Source organism: Lactuca virosa, chromosome 5, assembly GCF_052849685.1.
Source record: "Lactuca virosa cultivar CGN04683 chromosome 5, Lactuca_virosa_CGN04683_v6, whole genome shotgun sequence".
In the NCBI taxonomy this organism is placed as follows: domain Eukaryota; kingdom Viridiplantae; phylum Streptophyta; class Magnoliopsida; order Asterales; family Asteraceae; genus Lactuca; species Lactuca virosa.
In genome coordinates, this window is record NC_136430.1 from 369,889,032 (window position 1) to 369,913,527 (window position 24,496).

The 24,496-nt window shown below is 38.9% G+C and overlaps 1 protein-coding gene across 3 annotated transcripts; it reads left to right on the forward strand.

Annotated features, from left to right (window-relative positions):
• The first annotated feature begins 11,580 nt into the window (after positions 1–11,580).
• Positions 11,581–19,210, forward strand: LOC145117193 (lysine-ketoglutarate reductase/saccharopine dehydrogenase bifunctional enzyme). Of its 3 annotated transcripts, XM_079053498.1 has the most exons (25): positions 11,581–12,035; positions 12,116–12,420; positions 12,497–12,583; positions 12,668–12,797; positions 12,883–13,056; positions 13,196–13,278; positions 13,486–13,590; positions 13,825–13,900; positions 14,958–15,129; positions 15,211–15,307; positions 15,402–15,562; positions 15,648–15,705; positions 15,782–15,922; positions 16,002–16,346; positions 16,429–16,575; positions 16,659–16,776; positions 16,873–17,002; positions 17,088–17,167; positions 17,717–17,875; positions 17,976–18,219; positions 18,305–18,413; positions 18,490–18,651; positions 18,743–18,812; positions 18,897–18,991; positions 19,103–19,210. In XM_079053498.1, exons 2-24 carry the CDS (start codon positions 12,172–12,174, stop codon positions 18,947–18,949), a joined length of 3,150 nt encoding a protein of 1,049 aa, XP_078909624.1. In that variant the 5' UTR covers positions 11,581–12,035; positions 12,116–12,171; the 3' UTR covers positions 18,950–18,991; positions 19,103–19,210. The 3 variants fall into 3 exon arrangements, with proteins under 3 accessions (XP_078909624.1, XP_078909625.1, XP_078909623.1); XM_079053499.1 differs by lacking the exon at positions 19,103–19,210 and having other exon boundaries at positions 12,113–12,420; positions 18,897–19,093; XM_079053497.1 differs by lacking the exon at positions 19,103–19,210 and having other exon boundaries at positions 18,897–19,093.
• Positions 19,211–24,496: the final 5,286 nt, after the last annotated feature.

The following is a 24,496-nucleotide window of genomic DNA, read 5'->3' on the forward strand; positions in this document are numbered from 1 at the left end:
CTCTAGGTAAGGTATAGTGAGAAGACTCACCTCGTATGATGTCTAGTAAACTCTCGTGCTCGATATCCCCGATCTAGCCTCCGCCTAATCACATAAAGTAATTATCTCTAATTAATACGGCTCTCAAAGGCTAGACTAGTCCCTCCCTATATTCTCTCAGAAGGGGAAAAGACCATTTTATCCCTCCAATGGTCCAATGTCCAAATGTTGACCAAACCCTAAAAGTCAACCCCAGCCAACGGTCCAACTTTGACCAGACTCGTCGAGTGCACTCGGGTGACTCGGCGAGTCCATGCGTGTCCTCTGAATCCTCCTAGGGCCTCACTAGACTCGTCGAGTTAACCTTTCTCTCGATGGGTTACCACTGATCATGAATCATGGTGCAACACGATCCGACTCGTCGAGTCCGCTCATGGACTCGACGAGTTTCTTCCATGAGAATGCTCAAACGACCTTCTGAGGTCAGATCTGTTTCTCTAACCTATAGATCTGACCTTCTAACACCCAAAAGTCACGTAAAGGTCTGAACTTTATGTTCATGCATCGCACATATAGCTCTATTTGAAGAAATAGCTCTAAAAATGGAGTCCTAGGCTCAATACTCTCATGTAACATCATAAAGCTTGGTTGTTGGGACACTCTGGACCTCTCAAGGTCCAGATCTAAAGTCTATCCCTCAATGGGACTTCACATGCTCCATAAGCCAACTAAAGAAAGGGTAAAGAAACCCTAGATTCCATAAAGCTACTATATACACGAAAATAGGCATGGATTCATACCTCAAACAGAAGCCCTTGATGAAATAGAAGAAGTTTTGAGCCCCCTCTAAGCAGCATAGCTTGAATCTTCCTTCCTTCCTTGCAAGAATGTACTATGGTGGTGAAATCAGCCCTCTCTCTCTCCAAGCTCTCTGGCTCGCTAGGGTTTCTCCAGGGTATGAGTGGCCGCAAATGAAGGCCATAAGGACCCTTAAATAGGGCACATGCCCAAAGATTTAGGGTTTCTGCCCACAACGCGGACTCGTCAAGTCCATTCATTAATCCTAGTCAGCAGTCGCGATCCTACTCGATGAGCCTAGGCGTCAACTCGTCGAGTCCCTCTCCTTGAATCAAAAATAAATACTCAATTTATGATACCTGGAAATCCGGATGTTACAATTCTCCCCCACTAGAATCAGACTTCGCCCTCGAAGTCTCGCTCTGCAAACAACTCTGGATGCTGCTCCCGCATCTCCATCTCCGGCTCCCAAGTCAGCTCGGAACCTCTCCGATGTTGCCACTGGACCTGAACCAGGGGCACTTCCTTGTTCCTCAGAACCTTGATCTTCCGATCCAAGATTGCGATCGGCCTCTCAATGTAATTCAAACTCGCGTCCACATGAATGTCCTCTAGCGGCACAACCACCGTCTCATCGGCTATACACTTCCTCAACTGGGATACATGGAAGGTATCATGGATCTTACTCAACTCCTCGGGTAGCTCTAGACGGTATGCTACCTTACCTACCCTCGCGGTCACCCTGAACAGACCAATGTATCGGGGCCCCAACTTTCCCCTCTTCCTGAATCGGATCACTCCTTTCCAAGGAGATACCTTCAGGAGTACGAAATCTCCAACCTGGAACTCGAGCTCGGATCGCCGCCTATCCGCATAACTCTTCTGACGGCTCTGGGCTGTCAGTAACCTCTGTCTGACCTGCTGTATCTGCTCAGTCATCGTAAGCACTATCTCAGTGCTACCCATCACTCGCTGCCCTACCTCTCCCCAACAGATGGGAGTTCGACACCTCCTCCCATAAAGAAGCTCAAAGGGAGGCATACCAATACTCGAATGGTGGCTGTTGTTATAAGAAAACTCAGCCAAAGGTAGGTATGTGTCCCAACTTCCACCGAAGTCCATAACACATGCTCGAAGCATGTCCTCGAGTGTCTGTATCGTTCGATCACTCTGGCCATCCGTCTGTGGGTGGTAGGCAGTACTGAAGTGCAATCTCGTACCCAACTCCTCATGAAACTTCTTCTAGAACCTGGAAGTAAAACGTACATCTCGGTCTGACACAATCGAGATCGGCATTCCATGTCGCGACACCACCTCTCTCACATATATTTCTTCCAAGCTCTCCGCAGAAGAGCTCTCACTGATAGCAAGGAAGTGAGCGCTCTTCGTCAGCCGGTCCACAATCACCAAAATTGCATCAACACCCCTCGCGGTCCTCGGCAATTTGGTGATAAAATCCATAGAAATATGTTCCAACTTCCACTGGGGAACCTCTAGTGGCTGCAACTTGCCATGCGGACGCTGGTGCTCGGCCTTAACCCGGCGACAGGTCAAGCACCTCTCTACTACCCATGCAACATCCCTCTTCATACAGGGCCACCAGTAGTCTCTCTTCAGGTCCAAATACATCTTAGTGGCCCCGGGATGGATCGAGAATCTCGATCTATGCGCCTCCTCCATCAGAGTGCTACGTGCCCCGCCCGTATAAGGCACCCATATCCGACCTCGAAAGGTCCTCAACCCTCGGCTATCCGTCACAAACTCGGATACTTGCCCAACCACCCGCTCTCTCTTGAGGTTCTCTGGTCTCACAGCCTCTGTCTGGGCCTCTCGGATGGTATCTAATACCGGAGTCATCACCGTCATCCTCATGCATATATCTCGAATCGGGGCGCTCTCCGCCCTGCGGCTCAGAGCATCGGCTACCACGTTAGCCTTGCCCGGGTGGTACAGGATCTCACAGTCATAATCCTTTACCACATCCAACCATCTCCTCTGACGCATGTTCAGGTTGGGCCGATCCATCAGATACTTCAAACTCTTGTGGTCCGTGTATACAGTACACCGAACCCCATACAGATAATGACGCCATATCTTGAGGGCGAACACTACTGCCCCCAACTCCAAATCGTGGGTGGGATACCTCGTCTCATGAGGTTTCAGCTGCCTCGATGCGTATGCTATCACGTGCCCCCTCTGCATGAGCATCGCACCCAACCCCGATTGAGACGCATCACAATACACCACAAAATCCTCCATTCCCTCCGGAAGGGCTAACACCGGGGCTTCGCATAGTCTCTGGCGAAGGGTCTCAAACGAGGTCTGCTGCTCTGGACCCCAAGAAAAAGCAACGCCCTTCCTGGTCAATCTGGTGAGGGGAACGACAATCTTGGAGAGATCCCGGATAAATCTCCGATAGTAGCAGGCCAACCCCAGAAAACTCCTGATCTCGGTGGGGGATCTCGGCACCTCCCACTCATCACAGCCTCAATCTTGGCCGGATCGACCAATATCCCATTCTGATTAATGATATGTCCCAAGAACTGGACCTCTCGTAACCAGAAATCACACTTGGAGAATGTGGCATAAAGCCTCTCCGATCTCAATACTCCGAGGATCTCCCTCAGGTGCTCCTCATGCTGCTCTCTGGTCCTCGAATACAATAGAATGTCGTCGATGAACACAATCACCGATCGATCCAACATCGACCTGTATACTCGGTTCATGAGGTCCATGAACGCCGCTGGTGCATTGGTGAGCCCAAAAGGCATCACCACGAACTCGTAATGCCCATAACGAGTCCTGAATGCCGTCTTCTAGATATCCTCGTCACGCACCCTCATCTGGTGATTATATCACCAGATGAGGGTGCGTGACGAGGATATCCAGAAGACGGCGTTTAGGACTCATTATGGGCATTACGAGTTTGTGGTGATGCCTTTTGGGCTCACCAATGCACCAGCGGCGTTTGCGATAGATCTGGTACCGATTGTGATGGGTGATGTCTGTGTCATCGTGGGCATGGACTGGTTGAGCCGATTTGGACCTGTTATAGACTGCGAGCGGCAGTTGGTGACCATACGAGACCCTAGTGGGGGAGTACTTACGGTGTATGGCGACGGTACCCGGTCTGGGTCAACATTTTGTTCGGCTGCCAGAGCGAGACAGAGTCTACAGTAGGGCTGTAGAGGGTTTGTGGCCTATGTGATGGATACACGAGTCGCCGCAGAGAGGCCGAGTTCTGTCGGTGAGGTACCGATAGTGCAAGAGTTTCCAGATGTTTTTCCCGAGGAGTTGTCGGGGGTGCCTCCCGAGAGGCAGGTGGAGTTTCGCATCGATTTGGTTCCGGGGGTAGGGCCTATTGCCAAGGCACCCTATCGCCTTGCGCCGCCGGAGATGCAGGAGTTATCCTCGCAGCTTCAGGAGCTGTTGGGGAAGGGATTCATCCGACCGAGTAGCTCGCCGTGGGGAGCGCCGATCCTTTTTGTAAAGAAAAAGGATGGTTCACACCGGATGTGCATTGATTACCGGGAGTTGAACAAGTTGACGGTCAAGAACCGTTATCCATTGCCGAGGATCGACGATCTGTTCGATCCCTTAGGGCAATCCTTGGCTATATGCCCCTCCTTTCCACATTTGTAGCAAGCACCTGCTCGACAAACTCCATCATGTCCCTTACAACACTTCCCACAAGTGCGACCCTTCTGGCCTCCAGATCTCGTATCGGCGGGCTTTGCCCGCTTGGCTGCCGGCTGAGACTGCATCGACGGCCTGTCCCTCCTCTGAGACTCGGCCTCCTCCCTGGCCTGAGTCTCTAGCTCAATCTCCCTCTTCTGGGCATTTGCCTGGAGCTCGGCAAATGTTCGGTACGTCGAGTTTGCCACGAACTCCCGAATGTCTCTCCTCAGTATGCTCAAATATCGACTCATGCGTGCATGCTCAGTAGACACGTGCTCAGGGCAGAACAACGCCCTCTCATGAAACATCCGCGTGATCACCGTTACAGACTCCGTCCCCTGCTTGAGGGACAAGAACTCCTGGGCCAAACGTTCCCTCTCCACCGGGGGAACATACTCGTCTCTGAACATAGTGGTGAACCTCTCCCAGGTTACTGCGGTAAGCTCTGCAGGAGTAAAATCTGCCATCACAAACTTCCACCAGTCCTTCGCTCCCAAGCGAAGCTGGTTCAGTGCGAACCGTACTCTCAAATGTTCTGGACAGGAGCAAGTGTAGAAACATCCCTCAATGTCAGAGATCCACCTCATCGCGGCTATCGGATCCTGAGTCCCATCAAACTCTGGTGGCTTCGTGTTGCTGAACTCTCGGTACAACAACGAGTCATCCCCCCTGTGGCCTGGCAGCGGCGACGGCTGCGGTGGCTGCAGCAACAACAACCTCGGTAAGAGAAGCATATCGTTCGTCAAACGTCTCAATCAAAGTGGTCTTGATAGACCCAAACATCTCAGGAATCTCAGCTCGTATGGCTGCGGCCACCTCCTCGTGAATCAACCTACGGATCTCCTCATCACTGGTACCACTGGTACCACTGCCTCCTTGGTTGTGGCGCGTCCCAACCATGATGTCTCTGAAATACAACACAAGAAAATCAGAGACTCGCTCGAGTATACTCGCACTCGATACTCAACCCTACTTGTTCTTTAGTACCCTAAGGATTCTTACTTGGACTGCTCACTGATCCGGTGTTTCCAGTAGTACGAGCTCTATACTACCTTCCACAACGCATCGGTATTCACCCCAAGTCCTCCTCCTAGGATCCCAGATCACAAGTACTCTATATCTCACTAAACTCAAGCTACCCTCCAGTAGACCACTCATAAGCTCCTCGCTGCTACCTACTCACTCTCGAAGTATCTCATAGTATCAGTAACTCCTAGGCTAAGGCATCACAAATCAGGCCCACTCTAGTCCTAACTATGAATACCTAGCCTACTCTAGCATGCATAACATATCACATAATATCTCATAACACATAATGTAAGGGTATTTTGGGAAATCATCGTTCGAGCGCTGGCTGATCGTACACAGTGCCCCCTCTAAGCAGCCTAGCGTGAATCTTCCTTCCTTCCTTGCAAGAATGCACTATGGTGGTGAAATTAGCCCTCTCTCTCTCTCTAAGCTCTCTGGCTCGCTAGGGTTTCTCCAAGGTATGAGTGGACGCAAATGAAGGCCATAAGGACCCTTAAATAGGGCACAGGCCCAAAGATTTAAGGTTTCTGCCCACAGCGCGGACTCGTCGAGTCGACTCACCGACTCGTCGAGTCCATTCATTAATCCTAGTCAGCAGTCGCGATCCTACTCGACGAGTCTAGGCGTCAACTCGTCGAGTCCCTCTCCTTGACTCAAAAATAAATACTCAATTTATGATACCTGGAAATCCGGATGTTACAGTGTTGGGACTACTCTTTCCTGCAAGTAGTTTTGACCCTGCGTCTAAGTGATTACACTAGTCGAAGGGTCTATGCGCTGTCAAAATTTTCCGTTATGTTGATACAATGTAGACCTTGTATAAGGTCAAAATTTCCTAAGAACATATACTAAATTGTATCAATGAAAATTAGCATGCATCTTATTTTATTGGGAGTTTACCTCAGATTGCAAAACATAGCATTACAAACGATTTGCTTATGGTAAATCTAAGATTATTTAATATATACCTCGAGGTTATATGTAATTAAGAGGCAATCGACTTAGAAATGGTGAGTCCGCCTTGGATCCTGTTCCTTGTTTGGCTGTGGGCTCAGGGCAAACTCATTAAGTTCGACGGTCTATTGAACCTTAGTTACACATGTTGGTGATTTTAGTGTCACCATATCATTTTAAGTAACTGGAACTAACATGTGAGATAAGGGGCTTCATAATTTGTACTCTATTATATTTACGGGGTTGTGCGGAGTGCACACATGTATAAGATCGAATTAGAAGCCGGTTCGACGACTAGTCAGGGGTCCGGGGGCAGCGCCCCCGGGTCCGGGGTTTCCAAAGGGGCAGCACCCCTTTGGCGGGGTCTAGGGGCAGCGCCCCTAGCGGGGTCCAAGGGGCAGAGCCCCTGGCTGGGGTCCCATAATGGAAAATTCAACTTCTTGAGGGTGATTATGGTAAAACTAACGAAACTCGTTAGTTTTTGGTAACCCTAAATCCTCATTAAATCTGGATTAACATTGCTTGCTTCCAAAGCAACTAATGACGGCCCAACCCTAATGAAACCCTAATTGTGTTTAATATATAAACAGCTCTTCCTCTATAGAAGAGGGTTACGATCTTAAGCTCTCGTTTCATCATACTTTCACAGAATCCTCTAGCATATTGGCTTACGTCTTCTGTGCCTAGAAACGTAAGTTTCCACTTGGATTATCCTAGGCTGAATTTCTTGTAACCCAGACATAGGGTAGAAATATCAGTTCGGAAAGTGATATCACGATCCAATTTGGTATCCAGATCTCCACCACAAACCCTAAATTTCCCAACAACACACAACTAGTATACATTGAGTGGTCTTATGAGTAGATCAGGCATGGAACAAAGATTACAAGAGTTCAATTGAGTCATTACTACTAAATTCATGAGTTTATTCATATAGACTCCTACTATGAATTGTTTGCAACATTTGAAAAATCGGGAAATACTATACTTGAAAACTAATAACCTAGTTTTACGACACCCGACTAATAACCATTACTAAAAGACTTATACTCATTTCGTCTTTAAAATTCTATGACAGAAAGATGCCACCTCGTAGGTCTGCTAGACGCACTGGCGGATCGCAAACAAATCCACCACCGTCGCCTCCCCAGTATGATCCTGTTATGTTCCAGGCTGCGGTTACGGCCGCAGTGGCAGCTGCTATGTCCCAAATCAGCACTGACGGTGCCAGGAGGATAGGGAGCGGTACTAATAACTCTACTCAAGGAGATAGCCAAGGGCGTTCGAGAGAGTGTTCCTATAAGGACTTCACTAATGGCAAACCTGATTCGTTCAATGGTAGCGGGGGGAGTCATCGCTTTGATGCAGTGGTTTGAGAAGACTGAATCTGTCTTTAAGATCTGTGCGTGCCCCGAAGCAAACAAAGTCAAATTCGCAGCTTGCACTTTCACCGGCAGGGCCCTTTCTTGGTGTAACAGCCACGTAAAATCTCTAACTCTCGCCGTGACTAATTCGATAAGCTGGGAAGACTTGAAGACTATGATGCTGAAGGAGTATTGCCCAAGGGGTGAAGTGCAAAAATTAGAGCAAGAACTGTGGAGTCTCAAGATGACGGGCTCTGACCTTGCAGCTTACACTGCCCGATTCAATGATCTAGCACTCCTCTGTCTAGTGATGGTCACTCCGGAAAGCAAGAAGGTGGAACGATATCTCTGGGATTATCTTCCCAGATTCAAAATAGCGTGTTGGCCTCACGGCCAACTACCTTCGACAGTGCCAAGGAGTCGGCACAACAACTCATTGATCATCGGGCAAGCCACGACACTGTGACAACCACCTCCGATCGAGCAAAAGGAGGGAACAACAAGAGGAAGTTCTGGAACAATAAAAAGAAGCAACCGGCGCAGGACCCCGCCAAGAGGCAACAAACTATTACCATCCATGCTGCCACCACTCCTTCCACTCCAACACCACTGAGACAATATGCTGGAACCCTTCCCAAGTGCAACTTTCACCACAACGGTCCTTGTCGTGAAATGCACTGCAACCGCTGTAACAAAAAGGGGCATACCGCCCGTTTCTGCAGGGCGTCTGCCCAACAAGCCAACCCGGCCGCCAACGCCGGAGCAAGCCGAGCCTGTTACGGCTGCGGGGAAACTGGGCACTACAAGAGGGACTGCCCAAAAGCTAGAAACACAAACGGAAGGATCTTGGCCTTAGGGCAGGGAGAAGCAAGGGTGGATCCCACGGTGGTTACCAGTACCTATATCCCGTCACCGTCACCTCTCCACAAGCCTTCCATACCATTGCTCCTTCATTATGGCATCAATGCTTAGGTCATTCGGGTCAACATGTCTTCCAACAATTAGTTTCCAATAATCGTATTTCTTGTAAGAACCAAAAAGAGTCTACTTTATGTCATGCTTGTTAGTTGGGTAAACATGTTAAGTTACCTTTTCCTTTGTCTACTTTTGTTACTATGAGTCATTTTCAATTTATTCATTCTGATGTTTGGACCTCCCCTGTGGAGAGTGTTAGCGATATTAAATACTATGTTATTTTTCTGGATGATTTTAGTCATTTCTTGTGGGTTTACCCGTTGTGCGTGCAAAATATGAAGTGTTTTCTAAATTTTTACATTTTCGATCATATGTACAAATGCAATTCAAATGTGATGTTCAATCTTTCCAATGTGATAATGATGGAGAATATAACAACCAATAATTTTGAAATTTTTGTGATGCTAATGGGACTCATATTCGATTTTCTTGTCCCTATACCTCTAAACAAAATGGTAAATCTGAACGAATGCTTCGCACCATTAACAATGTCATTTGTACTCTTTTATTTCATGCCAACATTCCACCCTTATATTGGGTAGAAGCAGCTCATGGAATACCGTGATTTATGTGAGATAAAATGACATACATTTTGTCATTCATTGGTTTTGACACTTAAATAACCAATGCTCCTACTGTAATATGGATTAATATATCTCCATGTGTACAACTAGAAGAAAAAAGTAGATCATATGTGTTTTGATTTTGGTTTTCCTATATTGGTACATCGTACTTTAGTTTTGCATGAAACCACTTGTATTGCAAGCAATGGGATACCGACCATTTAATAGAATTATGCGTGCTTGAGAACACCTATACATCCAAATCACATATGCCACTTCAGAAGGAGAAAGGTTTTATTCTTAGATTTAGAGTATATTATAAATTAGTCATAACGACAACTTACTTACTCTGATCCATTACAATTATTAGCTTACAATTTGTACTCATAATAACAATCGACTTACTCTTTTACACATAACAACAATGCACTTAAATTTCCTTAGAAAACATCAATACATAATTTGTCACATGTAAACATTTTATAAGTTGCATGTTCCTTATTGTTTCTATCCATAAAAAATGGAAGTATGTTGTTATTACATGTAAATAAAGACATCATCTTTTTTTTTAACCATTTATCTTAACTAAAACATAACTTATTCATTTGATGAGAATGGAGATGCAGGGAGTGCCAATGCCCCACAACAGAAAAAAATCCAATAGTCAATGCAGAAACGCTGCCAAATACTACAAGTGTGCAAATATCAATCAGTAAACAGAAAAAGATGCAAATAAGGTAAAATAAGCAGCATTACATCGTATCTCGAGCATAAGGTGCACATTTACTTCAGTGGATCTTTATACTAACTTAAAGATACATCACAACCAAGTGAGATTCTTTCGAGTAGTTGACTTAAGGTGTATGAAAAAAAATGCGAATTGTGGCAAGTGTTAGAAGTGGTGAAAAGTTGCGTTTGAGAAATGAAGCATATTGTGGGCAACATTGGAATCAATGGAACTGTTTCGGATTATTCCACAAAATCCATATTTCCGTCCACCGGAGAAGGAGAAGGAATGCACACGCAAAGGACAAGCCATCAACAAAATGGTAATTACTACCTGCGTGTGGTGGAGGGTACGTCGTAGATGAAACTGGAGAGCTCAAGAAGCGCATATGAGGATAACATGGATGCACAGGAGGAATTGGAATCTCATGTATTTTATGTGAAGGCCGTAAATCTACTCTACATTTCTTATATTAATTAGTGTGACATTAACTACTTAAGTTATTTCATTTATTCAGTGAACTTTTTATCAGAGAATATATTTTGGTGGTGTTAATTGTTAAATCCATTTGTATTTGTGATTGTAAAACAAGTTAATTTTATTAATATTAAATAATAATAAAAAAGATAAATGATAAAAATGTATTTACTTTAATTTTTTATAACAATGTGAAGAAGTATTTTCAACGGTTCATTTGATGACAATGTATGCTGGCAACTTTACATGATTTATTAATTGAGAGTTTATTTGTGATTGACAATGTATGTTGCATTTTGCATTTTAATTCGGGCTTTGAGGCATTGTAACAATACGTGATTTATTAATTGAAAGTTTATTTGATTAATTGTTTTTGCTCTTTAAACTTGATTATTAAAAGGTATTATTGGTATACCTATGTTCCCAAAACTCACCTAAAACTCACATAAACTGTATAGATACTAAAATTATATACACAATTAACGATAATTCATTTATCGGCCAACCCGTTCACCAAACGGGTATTATACTAGAAATGGACTACAATATTAATATTAGTTGTTTTACCATTTTTTAATAATAAAATTGTAAAACAATTAAAAATAACGAGAAAAAAATTAAAAAGATAAAATAAACTTTTCAATTTGATGGTCACCAAATTCAAAAAAAAGAAAAAAAAAAACCATTTATCCCGTTAAGATCTGGAAAAAAAAATTACAATAACCATTTTTTACAGTTTTGTCGATAAACAACTAAAAAACATCCGCTCATTAAAATTAATAGGGTTTGTAATTATCGAATTTCAGGTAAAAATGCAAACCCAGCAAGAATTTGAAGAAATTGAACATAGAAATTGGAAAAGAGTACAAAGAAATCCCGAATAAAATCAGAGGATGGCACATATAAAGAATCGAAAACGCTGTAGACGTTGACATAATCACCGATTCGAAGTTCAAACAAAGACATGTAGAAAAACTGTAAAAGATTTGAGGCGTTTATAAGAACGGAGAAGTAGGTAAAACAGAAACATATGTGGAGCGCTGAATGGGAAGAGACGTCCTGACAAAACTCAATCGCAAAACGACTAGCATCAGGGCCACTCGGAGTAAAATATTGGAAAGTTGTTGAGTTTGATGAGAGATGGCTTTGTCGTGGGGAGGTTTCTCACTTATGTACTCGACAATCTATTAACAGTATCATGTGGATCTCGGGACAGTTGGCAACAATCCATTGCATTATAGACACTTTTCAATGAAGAAATTAATATAATTGTGGGAAGCTTTCACACGTTTGTAGTCATCTTGTTCATCATTATCTCGTGCTCTTTGTTGCCCTATCCCTTTCATCGCCAAACGCACACGTCAGTATGAATCACCTACGATGTTTACTGCCTTTTCTTATGTATATCTGCTGCGTAGATCCTAATGCGATCCTAAAGGGGAATATCCTTCTGCAGCGACTGTCTCATCCTTTTAAGGAAAAAAGAAACAGGTTGGTTTGGCTACCTATTTTCTGTTAGTAATCCAATCAAACAGATTAATAATTCTAAGTTGATATTTGGTTGTTAGCAGAGATTGTCGGATTGAAATACAGATAGTTAGTACTTGGAAAGAAGGGGGAAGTTATCATGCATGGCAATGGAGTTATCGGGATCCTTTCAGAGTCTACAAACAAGTGGGAAAGAAGGGTTCCTTTAACCCCATCACACTGTGCTAGACTTCTGCACAGTGGGAAGGGTAAAGTGGAAGTGACACGCATTATTGTACAGCCATCAACAAAGCGGATACATCATGATGCTCTGTATGAGGATGTTGGCTGTGAGATTTCTGAGGATTTATCCGACTGTGGTCTCATATTGGGTATCAAGCAACCAAAGGTGCTATAATCTGACATAATTGTATTCTTACACAACAAAATTCACATTGCAGAATAACGTTTTTCTTTTGCTGCAGTTGGAGATGATTCTTCCTGACAGAGCATATGCATTTTTCTCCCATACTCACAAAGCACAAAAAGAGAATATGCCTTTGCTAGATAAAGTATGGTGTTCTTTCTCCATCAAAATAACACCATGTTATACTGATGGTTCTGGTGTTATTAAAAACATTCTTTTTGATTTGTAGATCTTGGATGAGAGGGCATCTTTGTTTGATTATGAGCTCATAGTTGGAGATAAAGGGAAGAGATTACTTGCATTTGGCAAGTTTGCTGGTAGAGCTGGACTTATTGACTTCTTAAGTGGACTGGGAAGAAGTAAGAAACATGAACTTAATCTTTTTTCTTTTCTAGCATTTACCCATAAATGAGTTCAATGATATATTTATTCACTCTTTTTCAGGGTATCTTAGTCTTGGATATTCAACACCATTCCTGTCACTAGGTTCATCTTATATGTATCCATCATTGGCTGCTGCAAAGGCTGCAGTTGTTTCTGTGGGTGAAGAGATAGCTACTACTGGATTGCCTTCAAGCATTTCTCCTTTAGTATTTATTTTCACTGGTTCTGGAAATGGTATTACTTATTGCTCATTTGATGCATTATTTTGTCTCTTTGTACACAATGTTAACTTAGTTCTAGCTTCTTTCCTATAATAGAATCTTATCAAGGACTTTAAATGTCTTGGTAATTTAGTTTTTGATTCACGTTTTAGTTTCTCTTGGAGCACAAGAAATATTCAAGCTTCTTCCTCATACATTTGTGGATTCAAGTAAACTTCCAAAACTATTTGACAAGGTAATATTGACCTTATTTATCATCTCTTTTCTTATATGTTTCTGTGTGACATGGAGAATGAGGAAGAAACTCAACCTACTATGTCCAATTGTCACAATCTGTTGCTAATTTTTCTCTTCAAAATGTAAAATGTACATTGTGTTTAGGAAGGATAAGATACATTTCACATTTGACTTATTGTGTTAGTAATTTACTCATGTTGCTTAGGGCGTGGATCTTTGTCAACCTAAACGGGCTTTCCAAGTGTATGGCTGTATCGTGACTAGTGAAGACATGGTTGAACACAATGATCCTAGTGAAGCTTTTGATAAAGTACGTAACATTGGTTTTATGCATTAATTTTTAAGTTCCTTCTTCTTTGCCTCACATTGGTATCAACTATCATTATATTGCTTGAATATGTTTCCATTTGCTTAATGTTATTGTTACTTTTTGTAAAATTTTGGGAGAGTTTTGGTTTTTTGTGTTGCTATAAGAACAACATTATCTTTGACCTGTATGATTACTTTATGCAATGTATGTTGACTACCGGAATTTCCATTCCAGGTTGATTACTATGCACATCCTGAGCGCTACAGACCAGTTTTTCATGAGAAGGTTGCTCCATATGCATCTGTTATAGGTATGCAGACATTTTTTCAGTTATTTTGTTTTTGTTACTAAACTAAGGCTACATTTCCTTGGTGCATATAGGCATTTCTCCATTTACATGAAAAATAGTCTTAACACTTGCATAGACATTCTCGTTTGGAGGCAATTAGTGTTGTGTTGTTTTTGGGGCCACTGCTGGAAGTGACCTTCCAGGAAACAGTTTGAGCTGATAAATTAATGAGTAGTCTAAAAGTAGTGGGAGTTTAGAAAACAAAGGAACTTTAGTAAATAGTAGTGGTTTGAAAAACAACAATGCAAATGAAGCAGTTTTAGTTTCTCCTTAGGATAACTACTAGAGTCAGAGGACCTCCATAGAGATACTCTCCTTTAGCAAACTACTTACTTGTGACTGAAAATGGTGAACCTTAGTGTTATAGAAGTCGTAAGGATGAAAGATTCTGTGTAGTGGGTGCATGCTATGAATGAAGAAACAAGTTCACTTGAGAAAAATGATACCTTTTCATTGATTAAGCTACCAACAAGAAAGAAAGCTTTGTAGAATAAGCGAGTGTTCATGGTAAAAGATGATAGCAAGAGATACAAGACACATTTATTGGTCAAAAGAGATCAACTACAGTGATCTCTCTCTCTCTCTCTCTCTATATATATATATATATATATATATATATATATATATTGTTGTGAAGATACAATCATGCTTATATTGGGTATTATAGCTGCAGAAGACTTGCATCTAGAGTAGCAGATGTGAGATGTCAAGACAATATGAAATTGCCATCTTTGCCCTCCATCTAGATTAGCAGATGTGAGATGCCATCTTTGCCCTCCATGTTTTTAGCCATAATAGTAGTATTAAACATCCCACTTTCCACATAGTGATATCATCCACCAACCAATTTTTTTTATTGGAGGCTACCCACTACCACCCTATCCACATTACAATACCTTTTTCTGATTGGATAACATCCACTATTATGGAATTAGTTTGGTTCCTTCAATTATTTGACCTATTTAGTATTTATCATATTCTGTGTCAATACCTAACTGGTGTTATGCCCCTTGAGCAGTTAATTGCATGTATTGGGAGAAAAGATACCCTTGCTTATTGACTACCAAGCAACTACAAGATTTAACACATAAAAGCTGCCCACTTGTTGGGATTTGTGATATAACTTGTGATATAGGAGGCTCCATAGAATTTGTAAACAAATCCACATCAATTGATTCACCTCTTTTCAGGTATATCTATTTCTCTTCAACTCATATTGTGAAGCTTCACTTTTGTACCCCTTGATAATAATACACAGTTTTGGCTACTAGATATGATCCATCTGGTGACTCGTATCATGATGACGTGGAGGGCGATGGCGTAATTTGTTTAGCTGTTGACATTCTCCCTACTGAGTTTGCCAAAGAGGTGCTGTGAAACCTGTACCTTACTAGTCTTTTTCTACTTAAATGTTTTTTTTTTTGGTATCATGGCATCTAACATGGTAGCATCTGTCATAAAGGCTTCACAACATTTTGGTGATGTACTTTCCTATTTTATTGGGAGTTTAGCTTCTTCAAAAGATCTAGAAGATTTACCTGTTCACTTAAAGAGAGCTTGTATAGCACATAAAGGAGCTCTCACTCACTTATACGAATATATTCCCCGAATGAGGAACTCACAGTAAGTTTTTCACATAATTTCACAAATATGTTTTCATTTGATATGTTTGCTTTATTAAAAAAACTTTACACATATTTATTTACAGAGAAGTGTCTGAGGATGTTGCCAACTTTGGATCTTATAAGAATAGATACACTATGCTGGTTTGTTTCCATCTATCATGCTTCATTATCATTTTAGCTTTTGACTTTATAATTATTGATAGTTTGACTTCTACAGGTTTCTCTTAGTGGTCATCTGTTTGACAAGTTTCTGATTAATGAAGCCCTGGATATAATTGAAGCTGCTGGTGGCTCTTTTCACCTGGTCAAATGTCAAGTTGGTCAATGCACAGACTCTACATCTTACTCAGAACTTGAAGTAAGTGTGTGTGTGTGTGTGACATAATCTCTTTCTTGTGATGTGTTGAGTGTTGACTTTTCAATGTCATTGTTACCAGGTTGGTGCAGATGATAGTGTTGTTCTTGATAAAATAGTTGATACTTTGACTTCTATAGCAAAACCAAAAGAAGGTCATGAAATTCCCAATGGAAAAACAAACATGTTTGCACTGAAAGTTGGTGAAGTGAAGGATAGTTTTGTCAAATTAGGATATGGTTCAAAAAAGAACACGGTTCTTGTGTTAGGTGCAGGGCGTGTTTGTCAACCTGCTGTTGAACTCTTGGCATCAATTGGAAGTGATTCGTCTCCAGAATGGTTAAAATCATGTAGAATAGGTGAATTTGGAGAGCAGAATAGTATTCAAGTTATTGTTGCATCACTTTTTCTTAAGGATGCAGAGGAGGTATAATGAAGTTTTTGGTATCTAGCTTTTTTGGTACTGTTAAATTACCAATTTGCTATTGTGATTGATTATTTGAATGCAGATAACTGAAGGTATACCCTATGCAATTGCATGCCAGCTGGATGTGATGGATCATGATAGTCTCTATAAGTACATCATGCAGGTTGATCTTGTTATCAGTCTATTGCCTCCAAGTTTTCATTCTACCATAGCTAATGTCTGCATTGAGGTATTACACTTTTCTATTGTCCTTTGGATCTATGATTTATCAGTTATTCTTGTTTTGTTAAAGAAAATTTATTTTTAATGCAGCTTAAAAAACATCTTGTGACTGCTAGCTACATTAATGATTCAATTTACAAGCTACATGAAGCAGCTAAAGATTGTGGCATTACAATTCTTGGTGAAATGGGGTTGGATCCTGGAATAGGTCATTTTTCTTTCTCCTTTGTATTTTCTTTAAGCATATATATTCTTGTAAACATGTCAGTGCTTATCATTGCATAATGACTTTTATGCCCTTCAGATCATATGATGGCAATGAAGATGATCGATGAAGCACATGCCCAAGGAGGGAAAATCAGGTCTTTTGTTTCCAATTGTGGGGGTATTCCATCCCCTGCTGCAGCAAATAATCCATTCGCTTACAAGTTCAGGTAGCTTCTAATTCTCTATGTGTCATTTTGATGCCAATATTAACTATTGAAAATAAACATTTTATTTGTTACAAAACTCTTTCAGCTGGAATCCAGCTGGAGCTATACGAGCTGGACGCAATCCTGCCACCTACAGAAAAGATGGAGGAATTGTACATGTTGATGGTAGGAAACCCTAAACCCTATGAACCCTAGATGAAGAACACCCCAATTCTACATAAATGCACCTTGGAAATTTCATATTTAAGTAAATTAAATTTTTGGTCCCTGAGTACAGCTGATTTATTATTATTATTTTTAACTTTGGTTCTTCTCTTGCAGTTTTGGTCCTTAATTTAGGTTTTTGTAACGTCCTTGGTCCATATTCCAAGTAAAATGTCTATTTTTGGGACCAAATTTGCAAAAATCAGCTATACCCAGGGACTAAAACTTGTCATTTTACTTGGAACAAGGACTAAAAACTAGTCATTTCACTTGGTACAAGGACTAAAAACGTTACAAGAACCTAAAATAAGGACCAAAATTGTAAGAGTACTTTTTGGGACAAAAATTGCAAGAGAACTTTTTGGGAACAAAATCCCAAAAATCAGCTATACTCAGGGACAAAAAATGTAATTTACTTATTCTTTTTGCTAACATTGAAAAATCAAGTTGACACTTATGATGTTACTTGCTTATTTCTTTTAATAATTTATAGTTGGTGCAAATTTTCAGGAGATGATCTGTATGATTCAGCTACAAAATTTCGGATGCATGATTTTCCAGCTTTTGCACTTGAGGTCCTACCTAATCGCAACTCCTTAACTTATGGAGATTTATACGGGATACAAAATGAAGCATCGACCATATTTCGTGGCACTCTTCGTTATGAAGGTAGTTTTTGAAACTTGGATTGACATTTTTTTTTTTGGAAATTGGGAATATATAGAAGTTTTTGGTTCTAGAGGGTGTAATGTGAAACTTATGTGCACAGGGTTTGGTGAAATAATGGGCACACTTGCAAGAATTGGTTTCTTTGAAAGTGAAGTTAGTTTGATTCTTACAAATAAAGATAAAGATAGACGTACGTATAGAACATTTCTATTTGAACTTTTGAAGATTGAAAGCAGGAATTTTGATGAATCTGTGAAGCCAGATAAGCTTATTACAGAAAGGATAATAGAACTTGGATTCTGCAAAGAGAATGGAACAGCATTCAGGACAGCTAAAGCAATTATGTAAGCATAAACTGTCTGATATTATATTAACATGCTTTTTTATATATAATTATTAAAAAAATGGAAATCTTTTCATGGATTTTAGGTTTTTGGGATTTTATGAGCAAACAGAGGTACCTTCATCTTGTCAAAGTGCATTTGATGTGACATGCCTTCGGATGGAAGAAAGATTAGCCTATAACACCACAGAACAGGTAGGTAACTGATAATTTATTAAAATGAAATGATATCTTGAATGTGGGTAATTTTTATTAATAAAATTTCTTTCAGGACATGGTTCTTTTGTATCATCAAGTAGTGGTGGAATTCCCAAATGGTCGCCCTACAGAAAAACATGAGGCAACCTTATTGGAATTTGGGAGGACTCAGAATGGGAAAACAATAAGTGGCATGGCCTTAACAGTTGGGATTCCTGTAGCAATTGGTGCTTTGGTATATTTACTTTTTTGCTTTAATAATTTTAACTTTTACCTCAAAAGTTTTGTGTTTGGTATAAAGTGTAACTATAGCTTTGATTCTACAGCTTTTACTTGCGGGAAAAATTACAAGTACGGGTGTCTTAAGGCCTATTGATGCGGAAGTTTATGAGCCAGGTAATTGTCAATTCACTTGTGGTAAATTTTATTCAATGAAAAAAAGACTGTTATGTTGCTTACTTTTTACTTGTGATTTTGCAGCACTCGAAATGTTGCATGCTTATGGATTCAATATAATGGAGAAAATTGATTAACTTCGGTCTTCTTGATTAACATATGGTGTAAAAGTAAAACAAATGAAAATCAAGTTGATAATTTCATCATTGTAGATTGATCATGTATGTATATATGTATCATGTGTATTGTTATTCTATACATGAAGGGGTTCTTTCATACTACACTTGCTCGTTACATTTGTGTAAGTTTATACATGAAGGTGTCTTTGCGTGGTTGTATGTTATGCTATTGCTTATTATTTAAAAGGACTAAATGCAAGAAAGAGCAATGTACTTTCATCTACTTGTGTAATTTATTATAGCATCCCACTTCATTTATTTCTATTACAATGTTGTACATTTTTTTTTTCTTATTACGGGATTGTATTTTGATTTTTTCCCCCAATTATCGTGTTGTATTTTTTTCCCTATTAGACTATTATATCTTGAAAATTTTAGGTAGTTATAATTGTGAAATTTTGTTTTCTATATGATTAGAATCTCTTTAGAAATAAGAGGGATGAGGACACCACTAAAAGTGGTCCCTAACCCTTTTCTTATAAAGAAAATTTTGAAAAACATACAAAGACAACTCTAAAAGATTTAGACTGACCCCATAAAAAGTTAAATAGTTCATGTTGCAAAACACTCGATACCATTTCTTTGTCTAAAAAGCGCTCTTGCATATATTTCAATGTGCTTTATCATTCGTCCGAGGTATGTCCCATGGAAATATGAAGATCTCCATGATCAATAATTCCAGGTGGTAGTCATGATGGTCATTGATAAAGTTGAAACAAAGTATAACTTTGTTGATATAAACATTTTTGATTAAATTAAGCTGCACAAATGCAAGTTGATTACTATATCATGTAAGGTTTAAGTTCCAGGATCTAATATTATTATTTATAAGAGCAGCGACACCAATTTTTTAATGGTCTTTATCAAAGTGTATATAATATGTAAATATAATACAAATTGGGTATAATTACCCTGTTTAAAGATTTTTTTTTTTTTTTTACTACTAAGTTAAGAAGTTGAACTTTTTCTTATAAGATTCTATATTCTGTTATTTAAATAACTAATATGTTACTTACTATTTAAATGTGTATTCTAAACTATAAATGATTAAAAAATACATAAAATAATTGTTAATATGTTAGTCACTGGATTCATTTTTGAAAGAATATCAAGTTGCACTGATTTGGAATGTAATTGAAAAAGCTGGCTTGATATAATTAATAAACATCGTTTACATTTTACTACTACGATGATCTAAAGCTAAGTTTGACAAATTAGCTGAAAAGTTAGCTGCTAACTGAGAATCTAACTACTACCTGCCAACTGATAAAAATGACGTTCGGTAAAAATTATCTGATAAACTAGTTGAAAAATATAAAACAACACAAAAAAATAAAGAAGAATGACTATTTTAAGATAAATACGTAATATATTTCTTTAAATTATAGTAAGTTGTAAATAACTACTCTCATTTTATTTATGTTTAAGGGAAATTTTCTAACTTCACATAGAACTATTGTAACGAGTTTTATGTCAAATGTTGATTCAAAGACCAATACAACGATTAAAATACATTAATCATTATTATAATTGACAAAAAAGATAAAATACATTGCTATATCGTATAAAATAAACTAATTATCTAGCCTAAAACACATGAAAGATGATTATTATGATATGTAACTATTTTACACAAAATGATACTTTATCATAAATTTAAAAATTATTAGTATGTGTATTTAACCCTTAAAATAGTAGGAAATTACTGAAATTTAGAGACAAAACTAAAAAAAATGGTCCCTGTGGTTGGTAAAATTCTACGGTTTTGGTCCAAAAAAGTTTGATGATGCATCGGTGGTCCAAATTCGGATATCTTATGTGATTTTAGTCCCTATGGATGACATTTTTATGTGATTTTGGTCCATTGCCAACCTGAAATGACGAATATGCCATTTATTAATTCTTTTTCTAATTAATTTTAATTAAAAAAATATCACCTCCTACTAACCCACCTACCCTCTTTCTCTCTTCCCCATCTCCGATCAATATCTCTCTCTTTCTTTTCATTTCTGTCGGACACCACCACCTGATTTGCCATGGAAAATCCAGAAAAAACCAGCTCCATGTTAACTCCGTCTTCCATCAGAATCTACGAGACCGAAGGAGGTCGTGGCTCAACAACCGGAGAATCGATCTAATTTTTGCTGTACACTACCTCCGCCAAATCCTGTTAAAACCCAAAAGTTTTGGACCTCTATTGCTGCCAGTCTTCACCTATAGCCATCGACCCCATCACCACTTTTCTCATCCCTCTCTCTCATAGGTCTGCTCTGATCTGATCAAATCAGTCCATAACCCCACTGATGTCGTTTGTAGAAGGCTAGATGAGGTGTTGCTCTGTTGTGGTTTTCAGCTGAGGTGATGCTCGATGGTGGAAGGAGTATTTTTAGTGGAATGGTGGAGGTTTATGGTGGTGTGTGAGGCTTAACAGATGACAATGAAGGATGTGGATGCGATGAAGGTTTTTGTTTCCAATGTCGTTGTAATTCGGTGACATAAGGATCTCGTTTTTTGGTGTAGCAACTTAGATGATTGATGGTGGTTTTAATGGTGGTGAGCTTCGACGATGATTACTGGTGGTGCGACATGTAGTTTTAGTGATTTTAATCGGGGGAGGGGTTTAATTCCAGCAAAATATGAGGAGAGAGGACAGTGTGGATGGGGAATTTGAGATCTATGGCAGAGGTGGTGGTGGTGATTTGGGTGAACTCCAACGATAATGTCGGCTGCCGAAGGTGGTTCAAAACAACGGTGATAGAGGGTGGATTTGGAGATGAAGGGACCATTTTTACAATTAATTTATGTATTTTAGTAATTAAAAAATGAACAACATAAATTATAAGGGCGTAATCGTTATTTTAAGTGTGTATGGACCAAAACCAATAAAAAGATCCAATTTTGGACCACTGGTGCACCACCAAAACTTTTTGGACCGAAACTATAGAATTTTGCCAACCACGAGAATATTTTTGCAATTTTATCAAATTTAGATGATAGTTTCAAAATTTAAAGTTCCAAGTCAAATTCGAAATTCAAAGCAACTTGAACCTAGCTAAAAAATTGTATTTAATTAATGTTAGTTTTAAAAATATTTTCAAAATTAGTAGTTATAAGTTTGTTATCAAATAATGGAGATGATGATTTGGAATAAATGATATATTTGGGAGAATTATATATATATATATATATATATATATATATATATATATATATATATATATATAAATAATGAAATTATATCATCTTATAATATATATTAATTTTATTTTATTTTTTATTCTAATGTTATTAATTTAATGTAATTAGAGTGAAATTTAAAATTTAAAATTTGAAATGAAGAATCAATTATTAATTTAATGTACTTAGATTGAGAAATTTAAATTTTAAAATTTAAAATTTAAAATGGATAATTAATAGATTGACATGTGACATTATAGGTGACATACAATTTTAATGAGGATTTTTAATATTGTGACACATGTCAATAAAAGAATAAACTTATTTATTTATTAAAATAATTTATTTGAAATAATTGATTAATAATTTTAAATTTTTACTATGAAAGTTTAATTAATTTTATAACCGTGGTTCTCACGGGTTATAAACTAATATATTTATAAAGTTGTTAAAACATTAGCGTGAGTAGTTTTTTTAATTAAAATTTTTAATTTATAAGCTATTTTTTGCTGGATTATTAAACATGACAATAAAAAAAAACGGAAACACAACCTAAATGTATCTATCCGTATTATATAGCAATTGGGTCCTATCGATCCATGAAAGAATGAAAAAGACACACGAGAGAACATGGAAACAATAATATAACAATGGACTTCAACCACTTTGCTTCATCTTCACTACTTGAAGTTGACACCTCCATTTACCTACACAAGATTTTGGCTCCACTACATTTGTTCTTGTGTTTTCTTCTGCTAGTTCCCCGCATAAGAAGAGATATTTTCCAACACGTTTTTTTTACTATTCAAACCATCTCCTCATATTTAATTCAGGGTTTTTATTTGATAGATTTATTGTGATCTTTGAACTTTTACACATCCTATTTTTATTCCATGTTTGATATTTTAAAACTATTTGATAGTTTTCACCATCATGCCAAAATTTAAAATTGTTTGATTTCAATCCTTACATTTGCATTTCATTGAAAATACGGTCCCTGTGCTTTACTCAAAATAACAAATTAAATCCAGAATATAAAGTCATTTTATACGGTCAGATACCATATCCATAACAAATAAATGGAAATTTGATGACAACACTAGAACAATTTGAAAATTTAGTCTTAACTTGCAATTTTAGATAAAGTTTAGAAACCAAATTTGTAATTTACTCTAGATTTTATTTTATGACCTGAACATAGATAAAAAAAGAAGAAGAATATATATTATGAGGAGAAATGTAATGTCCCAAACATTCATGGTAAAATTTTTATTTTAAAATCAATAAACCATACAAATGAGTTGTTCCAAAACCAATCAAAGTGAATATATCATTTAAACATCAAAGTAAAAATCATAAATAGCCGATGCGGAAAACTCTGAGGGATGTTGTGCAGTCACGTCGGACCCTTCCCTTTGGAACCGGAAGTACCTGAAACCATAAACATGAAACCGTAAGCACAAAGCGTAGTGATGTAACATCCGATTATCAGGTATTATCATTTCTAGCTCTTAACTTTATCAAAGTTGCATAATTGGTCCCTTGTGGTAAAAGCTTTACGTGTTAGCCGTATGCTGGGCATACTTGAGGGTATGCTCAGCGTACTCGTGTGATGCGGGATCGCGGATGTCCTGCTAGTATGATGGGCGTACGTATGGTACGCCGGGTGTAATAGCCCAATCAATAAACCATAATTTTAAGGGTTGCTCCCTATTTAAACAACCTTATACCTCCCTTGGACTATCCTTATCGGCCACCATTCCCTCCTCAAACCCTAATCTCGAGTCTAAGTTTGTTAGTGAGAGTTTGAGAGCTTATTAAGTAATTTTGGTGCATGTTGTTGAAGAAGGACGATAGAGAAGAAGGAGTTGTTGCTTGCAAGCTTGTAGATCTAGAAACCACTCCTCATTGTGCATTTTTTCAGGTATAAAGTTTATACCTTGATGAGTTTCCTTTTTGATCTCCATGGATGAGTTTTATGAGCTTTTTGTCCCCAAGTTTGGACCTTTATGAGTTTGGAGCACTCCAGAGAATATTAGTTGTCCTTTCAAGCATTTTAGGACGTGTAGATTCATAAAAATGGTTGCTTGATCATTTCCAATGGCCCACACATGGGTAAAGTGACTTAGAGTGTGATAGAAGTTAGAGTTTGTTGCATTGGGTCCTTTCTAGCCATGCAAAGGCTTAAAGTCAACAACATTATGGATTAAGACACCCTAGGATGGTCAGATCTGAAGTTGGGTTAGATGTCTTAACGGATTAAGACATAAAAGTTGGTGAAGTTGAATCAGACGGAGTCCTCCGGGTGTACTCCTGGCTACGCCCCGC